Genomic DNA, 15,975 nt, shown 5'->3' with positions numbered 1-15,975 from the left:
AGTTAAAAACGTTTTGAAGCATGATCAGCGGAATATTTCAAGAGCCAACCTTTAGGTTGATTCTATTCAACAGTGAAGAATTAAAACAAAATCTCACAGTTATCGAAATGATAACGACAAAAGAAAGACTTACCCAAAACTAAGGCGATAATCCCCAACACAATCGCTGGGAAAATCCAAGGAAACGCCATCAAATGTTGCCAAAGTCAGAAATTTCTATCGTTCTTCGCCCGTGAAAAGACCTTCCGCCAGCTTCTGCAACACTATACTCAGGTAAAATTAATAACATCGCTCGCTAAATCGCTCAATAAATAATTGACAGTTTTCCCAGCTTTGACGCCAATGATGACATTGTCTGCTATACACCTGTCGCACGAACTGGCATGGGCTGGAGAATAGATAACCTTTTAGTGGGCAGTATTGCACGAGCAAACCTGATATGCGGGCTTCAAAGACAAATTAATACATGGCCGGAAAACAAATGAAGGCTCGAAAACCTGATGGAGCACTTAAGCTTGCTAGCAGAGGCATCAAGCTAAATAAAAGTGTAACAAGGAGGAAATATTAACTCTCAAATTATTATATTACTACGGATACGGCGTCCACATACGTGTTTGTCAGAAAGTAATAATTCTGAACTTTTCATCCAACCTAGCATGATTCAGGCAGCAACTCTAAAATATGCGTAAACAATTACCAGCTGATGAACTTTGACTCATTTTGAAAGGAAAAACAATCGCAATTCTAATTAAGAACCAATAGAGTTGCTTTGAACTGAAGGTTTATCCAGTGCAATTCAAACAGGAGAACTCATGCATGCATTGGAGCTCATGGCATGGATTTGTCGTCCTTCTGTTCAAATGGCGAAAGATATCGAGATTTTTTGGTGGACATACAATATATAGGAAGTGTATGTTGATGCTGGCTTTGGAAAAACCTTAAAACAAACGTGGTGAAGCCTTTTCGATCGAAGAACTATCAAGGCACAAAACTTTGAAATCACGCGACAGGTGCGAAAGAACGGCAAACCGATAAAGGGCCGGGAAGTGTATAATGCCAGGAATGCAATGATCTGTAATGAGTCAAGAAGTATTTCTAGTGAGCTAATTCGTATAAACAATATTGTAGCACTTCAGGTCAACAGGAGGCTTGTAATTCTCATGAAACTGTTATTATATGGCTGAACCGGGCCGTGGTGAAAAGGAGAATTCTTATTGGTTTTCTGAGCGGTCCGAATTTTACTATACGGACCGTTATAATCAGCAGACCGCTCACGAATTATCTGGTTTCGGCAAATTGCGTTTTTAATTCATCACACAAAATAAACAGTTTTTTCTTCAGTGGAACGCATTTGACGCGTTTACCGAGAAAGTATCGCGGGGACCCATCAATTTAAAGAGCCATTATAATCAATTTAACAATTAGATTATGAGCTCGAGATTTCTATGAGGTGATAGTTGATGAGGCCGTAGGCCGAATCAACTATCGCCTCAGAGAAATCAAGAGCGAATAATCTAATTTAGTAGAATAATCTGTTTTAGTAGAATTCTAACTTAAATTATCGCAAATAATGGTTTCCAAATATTTTTCGAGGCATTATTGAACTTTACGCTTTAACAAAATCGCACGTATTGAATCGTCCTTGGTAAATTTGCAGTTGTTTACGCCCGCGCACCGGTTTCTCAATAATTTCAAGTTTTTAAAGTCAAGAATCCGTTTACCCCCTTCTTTTAGTCTTCTCAGGAATTTAATTATTCATTTACATCCAAACTTTCTTCCAAAACTTCGGGAAAACGATAAAAACGTCGCATTTCGTGGACGACCGACAGCTACTGCATTCTAATGGCTGATAGTATACGAATAGCTCAGCCAATCGGATTGCAGCATTTGCATTAGTATACTAGTAGAATTCTTCTAAATATATATATGGTACCTTTTAGATTAATACGTAACGGGCATAAAATCGATATTCGGATGTTTTCCTAGCCACAGATTTTGGGCAAGGAGGATGTTTTCGGATGGGTCCTTACTATTGGGATTTATCATTTCGATGCATTTCTCTTTCCACATATTTTCATTGGCAGAGAGTCAACCACGTGATCTGCAAATGACTGCCGGCAAATAACGGCCTGCGCATGTGCATTAGCATCTTCAAGCGATTTTGTTGCAAATAATATTCTGCTCATGCGCAGTTGTGTCCACTACTTCGCTGAAAACCAACAGCTGGTTTTCAGAGTTGCCAAGCCGCTCTTTTCCCGAAAACTTCAGCGCTTTTCTTTTGCTTTAAGAATCCCTGGAGTACTCCAAAATTTAGCTGACTGGATATTGGAACACCCATAGTTTTTTCTTGTCTAGTTATCTGGTTATCTTTTGAGAATTTAAGGAAAAGCACGGCTGATATCTCATAACCAGTTCTATCTTGTTTTCGCGTGGCCATCCAATTCTTATGGCACTAATAGCCCTTTTCACGGTTAATTTTTCTCATTTGCATTACAATGTAATCCAACGTGGATGCGAGGCCGAAATTGCCTCACATACATGCTAGATTTTATTGTAATGCAAATGAGCAAAGTTAACCGTGAAAAGGGCTATTCTCCGAGTTCGTACGTGGTCACGTGACCTGCTGCTCGTGAACATCAAAGTAACTCGCTTTGTACCATATCCTCACCACATACTCATTACCTTATCGCACAAGATTAAGTTCTGGGAGGAGTCCCTGACTGTTGAGGCAATAGGCATGCAACCAGGATATGAGCAGGTATCTATATAAGAGCTTCGTCAACCGCCATCATGGGTGGCGGGTGGGTCGCAAAATATGACTGTGTTTGTGGACCACTGGACCGGGTTGTTCGAAAGCCGGTTGACGCTAACCTAGGGTTAAAAGTCAACCGAAGTATAAATTATTCTTGTGTAAAAATGTTTTTCACTGTTTTTGTTTTGTGTAGTTTAAGATTATTGAAACTCAGAGCAAAAGGCCAAACAATATAAACAGAAAATCTTACCACAAAGTTACAAAACTGGAATCAAAAATTCTCGCTTATCCTGGGTTAGTTTAATCGGGCTTTGAACAACCCGGCTCAGAACGAAGACTTCGATTCAAGCGGAGCGACCAAATTTCAACTCCAAACGGCGCAAAGCATTACCGACGCTACCAGCACTGGCGATAACGGGGGAATGGTAAGAAATAACAGCATGTTTTAATTTGCAATGTGCTAGTTAATTAATAATGCAGTGGGAATAGTAGAAATATATTTCATCGGGAACAAAGATCATGTCGATATCAAATGAGCTTAAAGTTGGCTCAAAGGTTCTTAGAAGACCGCAATTATCCCAGTATCCCTGTGATTGATTTATGAGGAACATAACAATATTCCAACAGTTGAATAAATAGTTGGCTTTAATACTTTTTACAAAGCATTCATGTAAAAGAGTACACAAACAGCTAAAGCGGACGTTACTGGATGAAACGTCCAGTAGAATTGCGTTGCATTGCTTTGCGGTGTCCTTGCAATTCAACGGTAATATATGCAATAATAATTAATTACAATGCGCTGTCATACGATACGCCGTCATCCAAGTAAGCCTCGTTGAGAACATGTCCGTATGTTTCATTCTTGTACCACGGCAAAGCCTGTGAGGAACAAAATGAACAGCGTTAAGCCCGGAGTTATTGGTTTTTGTTTTGTTTTTGTTTCTGCTCTCAGTTGTTGTTGTTGTTGTTTTCAATGTAAAAGGGTCAATAGAAAGGAGCTTTGATTTCAAATCATGATTTAGCTTTGCAACAAAAATACAGAAACTGTTTGTTTACTGATTTTTGTGCTTATTTCATGATTACGCGATCTCGCACATTTGATATAATAATTTTAATTAAGTCTTTGTATTTCCAATTTTAAAAAATTGGAAATATAAAGAAACAAGCGAATCCAAAGATTAATCGAGTAATCTAAATCTTTTAATTAAAGCAAGTGAATATCTTTCTCGGTTACACTCATATTTCCCTGGAGTATTCTATAAAGATGTTAAATTCAATCTCCTTATCAACCTCGTTCCCAGGGAGAAGAGCGACGCTGGGATTGAGTTGCTTTCCTTCTCTACTCGGCTCCTGAATGAATACAGGATTAATCTGGTGTCCAGTCCAGTTTCCCTCCACTCTTAGGGGACGGACAGAGACCCTCTGGAAAATCCTGTTTTAGCCGCTCTCTCTCGTTATTCTTTGCTGAATGGTAAACGTATCGAGACAAATGAAAAAGCAGGGTTTTTGTCTTTGATACGTTTATAAAGTTTTTTCCAAGCGTTTTGGTCCAGTCGGTGCGCACAAAGTACAGTGTTATGCTTTATAAATTTTAAAATCAACAGGACTGGCTTACATTTGTGGTTATCGGTGTTCCATTTCCGTTGAGGGCCGCGTGACCGTTAACATGTCCAGCGTGAGCTTGCATGGTGTCGTGCTCCAATCTCCTTAATTCCGAGAAGCTATCAGTAGGTAACATGTCCTGTTTGCCTCTATCGGCTTCACGTCTGTACGCTACCTATGAAAAATATAAACACACATGAATTTATGAACAACTCATGATGTATTTTTTTCATGACTTGTTAACTTTCTACAGTGCAAGCCGTGTCCTTTCCCTTAACCTATCTTTATCCCTTGATAGTTACTTTAGTCCAGTTTAGGTCTTTAGTTCCTAAAGATTTAAAGTAATTTTATTTGATTATTTGCATTTTTTAATTCTGTTCAGTCCATTTTTTGATGTAGGCCTTTTCATTTATGATTTATGATTTATAATGATGACGACGATGACGATGACGATGATGATGACGGTGATGATGACGGTGATGATGATGATGACGATGATGACAATGATGATGACGACGATGACGACGATGATGATGATGACGATGATAATGATGATGACGATGACGATGATGATGATGGTGATGACGGAAAAACTGTTTGTGATAACCACATGCCAAATCGACAAATGATGCGTGGTGAAACCGTTTTTCGCTCAACTTATTTTTTTAGTTCACGTTATCCTGGCCACACGCACCATGTCGATGTCCTTCGTTTTTTCCATATTTGATCTAACCACATGACAACTAAAAGAAACTACTAATGTATTATACTTACTGTCAAAACAGCGATGATCACAAGTAGCGCAAGGATTACTATTCCAGTCACAATCAAAACGATGATCCATGTCTCGAGTTTGTCTGACTCTGTAGACAGAAAAGTACATATTGATTGAGCTCCACTCTATCGCGTACTGCCACCGAATCACTGAAATTTTGATACGTAATTCCTAACTAAGCAGCTGTTGGTGAGTGTGAAAAAAGATTGTGTTAATAAGTGTGAATAAAGATATAATACAAGTAACAATATTTTAAATACACGCAGGAGAAACCTTAGGCGAGTGTGTTAGCAAATCAAGGGAGCCGAGTGATCCAGGTGGATGTTCGCTTTAGACCACGATAAGCCACTGCGTAAAAATATACAGTGGAACCCCTTAAAACGGACACTAAAGCGACATGCGGAAGTGTCCGCATTAAGCTGGCTAATCCAAGAGAAAATACATGATCTTTTTAGTTATCGAGACAACGATAACTGCCCGTTATCAGCGGGTGTCCGTAAAGCGGGGTTCCACTGAATTATGGCATTGCTGCCGTTCTTCCATCGTCGTCCCCGCATTTGACGAGCTCCGGAGAATTCAGGCTACATACTTCAGAATACTGAAATATTAATTAATTTCCGAGTCACCTTGCGCCTCTGTTTCAAAATGAGTCCTCGTTTAAAACCTTTCATATAAAAATAAGTTTGATTTGCCTGAAAATGAACCTGTAGGGAAAACACATTTTCATATGAATGGTTTAACACGAAGACTCGTTTTGACAAACACAATGTCTCCGCCAGGGCTTGAACCCAGACCCCTCGATCCGGAGCTGAGCGCATTAACCATAAGGCCACTGCGCCTAGCCTCCCGCTAAGAGGTAAAACGCGTTTCGGAAATGGCCTATTATTCTCTTGCTCAATTTTTAATGTTTCACTTTTTCGCCGGCGAAGGATGCATACAGGTCCTCGGAAGCTCATTGCTGTTTGATTATTTCACCAAGGAACGCCTTTATCCAATTTATTAGAAATCCTAAAACAAAGATTTTTGAAGGAGAAAAACGTTTAATAATGGTAAGATAGAAGAGGACTAATTCTTCAAACTCAGAAAGAGATAGCTAGTTATGCTTACGCGGATGTTTCTTTTGATGTTTTTCAGGACTGGGACGAGAAAATACTACAAAAATTTCTTCGGAACATCAAGTCTATCAATACGAGACGAAACGGAAACCTTCGGCAGATGGCGAAGAAGTCTCCAATGACTGAGTTAAATGCAATCAGCAATTTTTATTTCTAGAACTTTTTTACGCTGCATGTAAATGAATACCGTAGCTTTTTTGTGGCAAGATTAACTGTTCAAATTTTGGATAAGCTTGCCAGTCAGCTGTATACACTGTCGTAAATTAGGCAATATATTAAAAAGGGTACTTCACAGTAATATGTTCTCATTAAATCTCTTCCATGTACTTTTATACAACAATGCAGGTGTACGGAAATTTCCATGTTTCTTTGGGCAGCACGGATACACTGACACATGGAAATTTCCATGTACTTTTCGCAATACCATTGAAAAGGTACATGGAAATTTCCGTGTACCTTGCCATATGTTCCATTGCAAGGTACATGGAAATTTCCTTGTACCTCATGAAGTGACTTTTTGGTAAAATATAACTTCTTTATTAAATATCTTACAACCCTTAATTCGCTTTTGACCGCCCTTGGTAAAAATTTCATTAAAGTGGCTGATTATTACCAAAAAATCGGCATTTTAGAATATCCCGTTTGTTTTTAGAAGGTGTTTACCTTTAGGTCCGAACAGAACAACAAGACAATAGACTATCAAGACTTATTACGTATGGTAAAGGCTAAGAGAAACATGATAATATGCAGGCTTGTCTCCCTAGAAACGCTTTAAAACAATAAACAGAAATAGCGACAACAAACGAAGGCGAAATACCTGCTGGTACTGCAGATGGGCTTTGAACTGTAGACTGTGTAGCGGGAAGTTGTTCTGTTACAGTAATGCCTCCTAGTATGGTTAAAGATGCCAGCTCTTTCGTTCTATTGCCCTCTACAAAGGCTTCAACGATACTTGTGTTTGAGACATTCGACGTTGGTCGAAATAAAATATCAAAATCCATTCCAATACTTCCTTGGAAAAATCGTTTGAAAATGATTTCAAGAAAGTTTTGAAATCTCTTCTGGAAGAAGGGTACAAAGACTCTGTTTAGCTCTGAAATGAGGGCAAGAGATTCCGGTGACGAGATTTCATTGTAGGAAGGATTAAATTCATTGTCCAGTCTTATTTGGCAGGAAAATTGACGAGGTGGTTTCGCTGAAAGTAAAATAAAGAACAAATTAACTTTGTTACTGATAAAGAAGACGGGGGTGAAGCTTGCCATGACGGGCTCTAATGTGAACACTGCAACTGTGCCTGACATGCTGTTTGTGTCTGGATCTTGAAGAGTTCTATGTTGCAAAACTTGACTTCCTGAGAGATTTGAAGTGGAAAATAGACAGAGTTCGTTTAGCAAAATAGTCAAACTGAAAGAAATAGAATCACATGAGAGTATTCCTCATTAGCTCTTGTTTGAATGGTCGCACCGAAGAGTCTTATGTATAGTTTCAATGCCATGAAAAGATAAGGTACATCATACTTCAACAATATAGCGGTTGTGAGCAATCGTCCCACAGCTTTTTCGCTGTCAAAAGGGTCACACTGAACACTCCCATTGATTAAACCACTAGTAAAATGAAGTTTAAACAGTTCTTACCTACTGCACAGTCACTTCCTTGAAACTCTGCGGTACATTCGCATTTGAACGTGCTTCCTTGTTTTTCGCATGTGCCACCATTTTTACACGGGTTGGGGCTACATTGATCGATTTCTGAAAGAACCACCAGAAATACAATATGTCATGTCATCTCATTTCACGTCATCCCATTTCATGCCATTTCATGTAATCCCATCTATTATGTCAAGTCATGTCATGCCACGTTATGTCATTTCATGTCATGCCATGTCATCCATAATACCTACCTACATGATAATTAAAATCACATTCACTCAGTTCCCAATTAATCTTAAGATACCCCGAAATTCTTCCTAGCTCTTCCTGACATACTTTTCGATGATTATGAAATCTCCAATCTATGAGTAATACACTAGACAAGAACTAATCGACACACAACGCAATAACATACTGTTCGTGCTGAAGGCACAAGGAAAAAACAGCCAGTTACTAGATTGAATGTAAGTATCAGAAGGACAAAACATACCTGCTTCACAAAAATCCCCGACGAATCCAGCGTCGCAATCACAGAAAAATCCATTAACAAGATCTTTACAAGCACCATTGCCAGAACAGTTAACCCCCTCACATTCGTTGATATCTAACAAAAATAAGTCGTAAAGAACAATAGAAAGCTCAATCGAAGAGAGAGTTAAGTACGATAAACCAGTTCCTGGGGATAAAAAATACCTACAAAGAAATTATTGCGTCTTGTGTATTTTTCTCATAACATTTGAATTATCTCATGCCGAAGACATTAAACTATTGTCTAAAACAGAACTTACCAGTAGAACAATCAATCCCAGTGAATCCAGGAGAGCAGGATGCCAATGGTGCAGACATTGAAGCCGTCGAACGAATTCTTGTCGAAATAGCAGATCTCGATAGAGACTGAGTACCTGGCACACTAGCTGTTGTCGATGAAAACTGAGTAGCTGGTACACTAGCAGATGGCGAGAGAGAAGGAGTAGCTGGAACACTAGGAGAGGGTGATGGTGACTGAGTACCTGCTACATCAGATGATATCGATGAAGACTGAGTTACTGGTACACTAGCTGATGTCGATGTAGACTGAGTTGCTGATACTCTAGCAGATGCCAAGAGTGACTCAGTAGGTGGTACACTAGCAGATGTCGTTGGAGACTGAGTAGCTGGTACACTTGCAGACGTCGATGATGACTCACTAGCTGGTACACTAGAAGAAGTCGCGGAAGACTGAGAGCCTGGTACACTAGCAGGCGTCGATGGAGACGGAGTAGCTTGTACACTGGCAGATAGTAATAGGGACTGAGTATCTGCTACACTGGAAGATATCGATGGAGACTGAGTTGATGATACACTAGAAGATGTCGATGTAGACTGAGTTACTGATACCCTAGCAGATACTGATAATGACTCAGTAGGCGGTACACTAACAGATGTCGTTGCAGACTGAGTATCTGGTAAACTGGAAGATGTCGATGGGGACTGAATAGCTGGTACACTAGATGAAGTCGATGTAGACTGAGTTACTGATACACTAACAGGCGTCGATGGAGACTGAGTAGCTTGTACACTAGCAGATGGTGACAGGAACTGAGTATCTAGTACACTGGAGGAAGTCAAAGAAGACTGAGTTGCTGCTACTCCAGGAGATGCTGATAGTGACTCAGTAGGTGATACATTAGTAAATGTCGTTGGAGACCGAGTAGGTGGTACACTTGCAGATGTCGATGGGGACTGAGTAGCTGGTAAACTAGTTGATGTCGATGTAGACTGAGTTTCTGATACTCTAGCAGATGCTGATAGTGACTCAGTAGGCAGTACATTAGCAGATGTCGTTGGAGACTGAGTAGCCGGTACACTTTCCGATGTCGATGGTGACTGAGTAGCTGGTAAACTAGCTGACGTCGATGTAGACTGAGTTTCTGATACTCTAGCAGATGATGATAGTGACTCAATAGGTGATACACTAGCAGATGTCGTTGGAGACGGAGTAACTGGTACACTGTGAGATGTTGATGGGGGCTGAGTTGCTGGCACACTAGCTGATGACGATGTAGACTGAGTTGCTGATACACTAGCGAATGTCGATGTAGACTGAGTTTCTGACACTCTAGCAGATGCTGATAATGACTCAGTAGGTAGTACACTAGCAGATATCGATGGTGACTGAGTAACTGGTAAACTAGCTGATGTCGATGTAGACTGAGTTTCTGATACTCTAGCAGATGCTGATAGCGACTCAGTATGTAGTACATTAGCAGATGTCGTTGGAGACTGAGTAGCCAGCACACTTTCAGATGTCGATGGTGACTGAGTAGCTGGTAAACTAGCTGATGTCGATGTAGACTGAGTTTCTGATACTCTAGCAGATGATGATAGTGACTCAATAGGTGATACACTAGCAGATGTCGTTGGAGACGGAGTACCTGCTACACTGTCAGATATTGATGGGGGCTGAGTTGCTGGTACACTAGCTGATGACGATGTAGACTGAGTTGCTGATACACTAGCGAATGTCGATGTAGAATGAGTTTCTGATACTCTAGCAGATGCTGATAGCGACTCAGTAGGTAGTACATTAGCAGATGTCGTTGGAGACTGAGTAGCCGGTACACTTTCCGGTGTCGATGGTGACTGAGTAGCTGGTAAACTAGCTGATGTCGATGTAGACTGAGTTTCTGATACTCTAGAAGATGATGATAGTGACTCAGTAGGTAATACACTAGAAGATGTCGTTGGAGAGGGAGTACCTGGTACACTGTCAGATATTGATGGGGGCTGAGTTGCTGGTAAACTAGCTGATGTCGATGTAGACTGAGTTTCTGACACTCTAGCAGATGATGATAGTGACTCATTAGGTGATATACTAGCAGATGTCGTTGGAGACGGAGTACCTGCTACACTGTCAGATGTTGATGGGGGCTGAGTCGCTGGTACACTAGCTGATGTCGATGTAGACTGAGTTGCTGATAGACTAGCGAATGTCGATGTAGACTGAGTTTCTGATACTCTAGCAGATGCTGATAGTGACTCAGTAGGTGATACACTAGCAGATGTCGTTGGAGAGGGAGTACCTGCTACACTGTCAGATGTTGATGGGGGCTGAGTTGCTGGTACACTATCTGATGTCGGTGTAGACTGAGTTGCTGATACACTAGCGAATGTCGATGTAGACTGAGTTTCTGATACTCTAGCAGATGCTGATAGCGACTCAGTAGGTAGTACATTAGCAGATGTCGTTGGAGACTGAGTAGCCGGTACACTTTCCGATGTCGATGGTGACTGAGTAGCTGGTAAACTAGCTGATGTCGATGTAGACTGAGTTTCTGATACATTAGCGGCTGTCAATGGAGACTGAGTAGCTTTTAAACTAGCAGATACTGATAGTGACTCAGTAGCTGGTACACTAGAAGATGTCGTTGGAAACTGAGTAGATGGTACACCAGCGGATGTTGATGGAGAATGAGTAGCTTGTGTGCTAAGTGATGCTATTGAAGACTGAGTAGTTGGTATACTGGCAGATGGTGATAGGGACGGAGTGTCTGGTACACTGGAAGATGTCGATGGAGACTGGATAGCTGGGACACTAGCTGATGTGGATGTAGACGGAGTTGCTGATACACTAGCGGATGTCAATGGAGACTGGGTAGCATGTACACTAGCAGATGATGATGGTGACTCAGTAGCTGGTATACCAGCAGATGTCGTCGAAGAGGACTGAGTAGCTTGTACACTGGTAGATGTCGATGGGGACTGAGACGTTTGTACACTAGCAGATGCTTTTTGAGACTGAGTAGCTGGTATACTGGCAGATGTCGATGCAGACTGAGTAACTAGTAATGTAGCAGATGGTGATAGTGACTGAGTAGCCTGAACACTAGCTGATGTCAATGGAGACTGAGTGGCCTCTACGCCAGTGGATTTTGATGGAGAGTGAGTAGCTTGTATGCTAAGTGATGCTGACGAAGACTGAGTGGCTTGTATAATAGCAGATGGTGATAGGGACTGATTATCTCGTACACTGGAAGACGTCGATGGAGACTGAGTTGCTGGTACACTAGGAGATCCTGATGTTGACTCAGTAGGTGCTACACTAGTGGGTGTCTTTGGAGACTGAGTAGCTGGTAGACTAGCGGATGTTGATGGAGAATGAGTGGCTTGTATACTGGCAGATGGTGATAGGAACTGAGTGTCTGATAAACTGGAAGATGTCGATGGAGACTGAGTAGCGTGTACACTAGTAGATGTCGATGGGGACTGATTAGTTGGTGTACTAGCAGATTTCGATGGAGACTGATTAGTTGGTATACTAGCGGATGTCGATGAAGACAGAGTAGCTGGTATACTAGGAAATGTAGATTGGGACTGAGTAGCTGTTAAACTAGCAGCTATCGGTGGAGACAGCATAATTGGCGTAGCTACAGATGTTGCCATTGATTCTACAAAGAGAAGATGACGGTGTTTTTAAAATGTGTTCGCGTTCTGTGTGTTCTACACTATCTAGGTTGTAAAGCGTAATGTCATAAAATATCCCAGAAGCTTCATCAGTGGTCTCGTGTTGTGCATATACAATGTATCAGTAGTGTTCTCTTTTTCTGGTATTTTTGTGGTGCATTAACATCAAGTTCCGAATAAAATAGTTTTATGTTCCATTGCATGCATTTCTCGTCGTTTGAAGCCCGTCTCTGGGACAATGACTAACTATTGTGCATAGCTCGTAACTTACTTGAAGATAATCCAGTTACTTTCCATGTATTTATTGTAAATGTTCACTACACGCTATCAGTAATATGCTGCATAAGCTGCAGACTTACCTCTTGATATGACAAGCAGAGTGAATGTCGCGAAGAAGTATACCATAGCTTGTTGCTTGGAAGACGGCAACATCATTAATGAGTTTACACTCGAGCTCTCTTACAATTACTGCAGGAATGGTCGGATCGTGTTTTTTTTTTTTCCAAAGTGGTCTTTTTAAGCTGTTTGAAGGACTGTGTACAGAGAAAAAGTGAAAAAGAAGAGAGGTTGTACTGAATCACTCACAGTTTATACGCACATAATCTTGTTTGCTTTCGTAACAGTCTCAAGAAGAGATTTACCATTGACTTCAGCATAATAACCGGCTGGAACCATAGGGTTTAGAGCCACTTAGAAATTTTTAAAATTTAACCCTACGTAAACTTTGTCAAAAGTTGCATATTGTCCTGCTTATTAAAATTTGATGACATAAAACTGATTTCACCGCACCCTTTATTAATTATAAGCCCCTAAAGCTGTAATTAAGATTGCTTTTAGCAGGTTATACTGTTGCTATGGTAACCTACTGCGTCGCAAAAATGATAACGTGTTCACCAATGATTGGGCAGTTTTTTGATACCATGATTGTAGCATCGAGTGATAAAGAGTGGTTATAACGACCCATCAAAATCTAAGTGCTGGAAACTGTTTTAAGCCACCTTAAGACGGCCACAAGTGTTTTAGTTATGTAAATATTAGGTATTACTTTCTATAAATAAAGATCGCTTGATTCAAATAAAATACGCACGCTGATTGGTTGAAAATTGTGTTTCTAATTAACAATAAGATCATTAGTGCGAGATTTGTATCGCGTGATAGTTTACGAGGGCGCAGCCCGAGTCAACTATCACGAATAGAAATCTAGAGCGAATAATTTAATTGTTTTAGTATAAATCTACTACTGGTTCAAAGCTTTATCCAAATTCTCTTCACAGACACTTCGAAAACGCAAAGAAGCGGTCGTCATTTTGGTAACAGCCCCACACTGTTGAGCTATCTACAACAGAATAGATAGTGAGTAGCGTAGCCAATCAGAGAACGGCATTCAAGATAGTAGATTCATACTAAAACTCGATAGAAACAAGGTACGTGTTTTTGATTTCTTAATTGGTGTTAAGAGATTGAAATGCAAGGCACCTTCGTGGAAGAAGATTGCCTGGGATGCTATTAATGATTATATTAAATATAAATGGAAACATGCAGGCAGCCTCTCTCCACCGTCACGCGCTCGCAAAGCAAATCGTAATTATACTTTATAAATGGTTAATCTAAATGATGAATGAAAGCTATAATTACTTTTCGAGAAAAATGAACAATTAGGACACGGGTTTAGTACTTCTAGGGGTTTATTTCTTTAAGATATAAAATAAAAAAAGCAAGTTTAGCTCAGATCTCCAAAGCCATGACAACCGTCTGTTTAGATGTGCCTAAAGCAAAACTAGTCATAGTAATAGTCATAACAAATAATTATCTAGAATGAACTATGAATGCTATTTATAATTGTGAAATTAATGACTTTGGAAGGTCGTTCATGACGTTCATATCAAACGAAGATAATTAATTTTGCTTTTCGGAATGATCGATATTTTAGCCTTTAGATCGAGCGCAAAAAGTCCAGGTTCAAGTGGAGCCGCGCGTATGCAAAGATAAAACAGTTCGACCGGTGATTTTATTCTAAAATGGGTTTCTACACAACTTTCGAAAGACATTAACGCGTCAGAAATTTTTTCTCAACCACAGACCTGACCATAAAAGAGTTTAAATCACTAATACGAAGGGCCCGGAAAATTCTCCTGGTTTGTTCGAGTCTAATCGCTTTTATCTGTCTTACCATGGTGACCCCAACTGTTCCCTTGGCTACAAATGGTATCGGATAATTAGCTAGTCGGTCGAAAATACACGTTGCTTTGTTAACGCGGTATTTTGCATAATTAGCTTCATAACAGTTAATAAATAGCGCATCTAAATACACACTAACCCTCAACTTAAAGAGTTTGATCAACCAAACTGTTACTTACTAATTCTCTCGATTTCTCTTATTATAAAGACCGATTGATTATACCAAGTTTTCCTTGCGTAGATGCCAGGTTTTTAATAGCCTTTTCCTTCTATTGTCTTCTAAGCAGCGAAGTTGAACATCTCCTAGAAAATCAATGTTTTGTAGTCGCAGAAGCATATATTTCTAAATCGCTTTAGCGTGTACGTAATGTGTGCGAAAAATTGAAACTCGTGCAAAACTCACTGAATATGATATAAACTTGTTTATCCTCCATTTTCACTGACTAGTATTTCAATATATTACATCAAGAGAAAAAGCGAAAAGAAAGAAAGCGAATAACGTCTTAAATAGGCGAGATCTACTGCATTAATTAGAAGAAGCCGAAGAAAATTAAGAGGCCGGATTCAGCCAGATAATATCGCTTATTTGAGCTACAAGTCACAGTTGAAGTCTCCAATACGTAGTGACCAATACGTAGGCCAATACGTGGTCAATACGTAGAGTAGCAGGAAAAAAAAAAGGTCACGTTCTTAACTCGGAGCGATGAAAATATATGCACATATCAGTTATATCCGGTGTCAAAATGTAGGTTTTGCCTTCATTAAAAAAATGTGGAGCGATCGAACAAAAATCGCCCTCGGAGAAAAAAAATCTTTCCAATAAAAAAATTCGCGGACAATTTTCTGTTGTATGTTTAACTTCATGAAGTTATTTTCCAAATATTCTGGCAAACAAACAACTCCTGTTGACTTATGATTCGGACAGTCGCGTTTAGACGCTTTAAAAAATTCGACAACTGATATTATTTCAAAATTCTTGATCTAGTTTGATAGCCAGCTCTATAGGTGTTAATTTTTATATAGGGGTTTGGGTATCTACAGCGAGCTAAATTGTTTGGACGCGAGACACCCCTAAAGGTATACGGTAACCTCAAGTCGACGATCTATATCGCTCTGTAACATTAAAACTTGGAGGAAAATATATTACGGCTTACCTCAAAAAGTGTTCCCCAAGTAAGCGACAAGCATAGAATGTCCAACTAACAAACGCTGAAATTTTGTGAATTCACATGCAACAAGGAAAACAAATTATTTTCCGGGAAACAATTTAAAAGCTGACAACTCATTGGCAAAACATTTAGGTTATGAGCATTTACGTGTTTAAAACTAAGGCCTAGCAAATTCCATCACGTTACCAAACAAAACAAATTGCTGCGAGTTGATCTTTGACTTTTGTTTACCTTCGAGGCTTTTCTGAAAAGTAGTTTACTTCGTACATTTTATTTACAGCAAGTAGATATA

The 15,975-nt window shown here is 39.9% G+C and overlaps 1 protein-coding gene across 1 annotated transcript in view; it reads right to left on the bottom strand.

Moving 5' to 3' along the window:
* Positions 1 to 15,975, bottom strand: part of LOC110058178 (uncharacterized) — a 23,553-nt gene extending 7,578 nt beyond the window's left edge. The window contains exons 1-11 of the mRNA XM_089288825.1: positions 15,669 to 15,975; positions 14,694 to 14,817; positions 12,696 to 12,869; positions 8,682 to 12,320; positions 8,384 to 8,497; positions 7,879 to 7,992; positions 7,062 to 7,439; positions 5,125 to 5,217; positions 4,781 to 5,010; positions 4,368 to 4,529; positions 3,546 to 3,631 (exon numbers count right to left, since the gene is read on the bottom strand). Coding sequence (XP_089144951.1) covers positions 3,546 to 3,631; positions 4,368 to 4,529; positions 4,781 to 5,010; positions 5,125 to 5,217; positions 7,062 to 7,439; positions 7,879 to 7,992; positions 8,384 to 8,497; positions 8,682 to 12,320; positions 12,696 to 12,771 — 4,892 coding nt within the window. The 5' untranslated portion in view covers positions 12,772 to 12,869; positions 14,694 to 14,817; positions 15,669 to 15,975. The remainder of the gene's footprint in view (positions 1 to 3,545; positions 3,632 to 4,367; positions 4,530 to 4,780; positions 5,011 to 5,124; positions 5,218 to 7,061; positions 7,440 to 7,878; positions 7,993 to 8,383; positions 8,498 to 8,681; positions 12,321 to 12,695; positions 12,870 to 14,693; positions 14,818 to 15,668) is intronic.

The sequence above is a fragment of the Orbicella faveolata genome, unplaced genomic scaffold, assembly GCF_042242905.1.
Source record: "Orbicella faveolata isolate gen_17 unplaced genomic scaffold, um_ofav_v1 contig_2, whole genome shotgun sequence".
In the NCBI taxonomy this organism is placed as follows: Eukaryota; Metazoa; Cnidaria; class Anthozoa; order Scleractinia; family Merulinidae; genus Orbicella; species Orbicella faveolata.
This window is presented reverse-complemented; position numbering and strand designations above follow the sequence as displayed.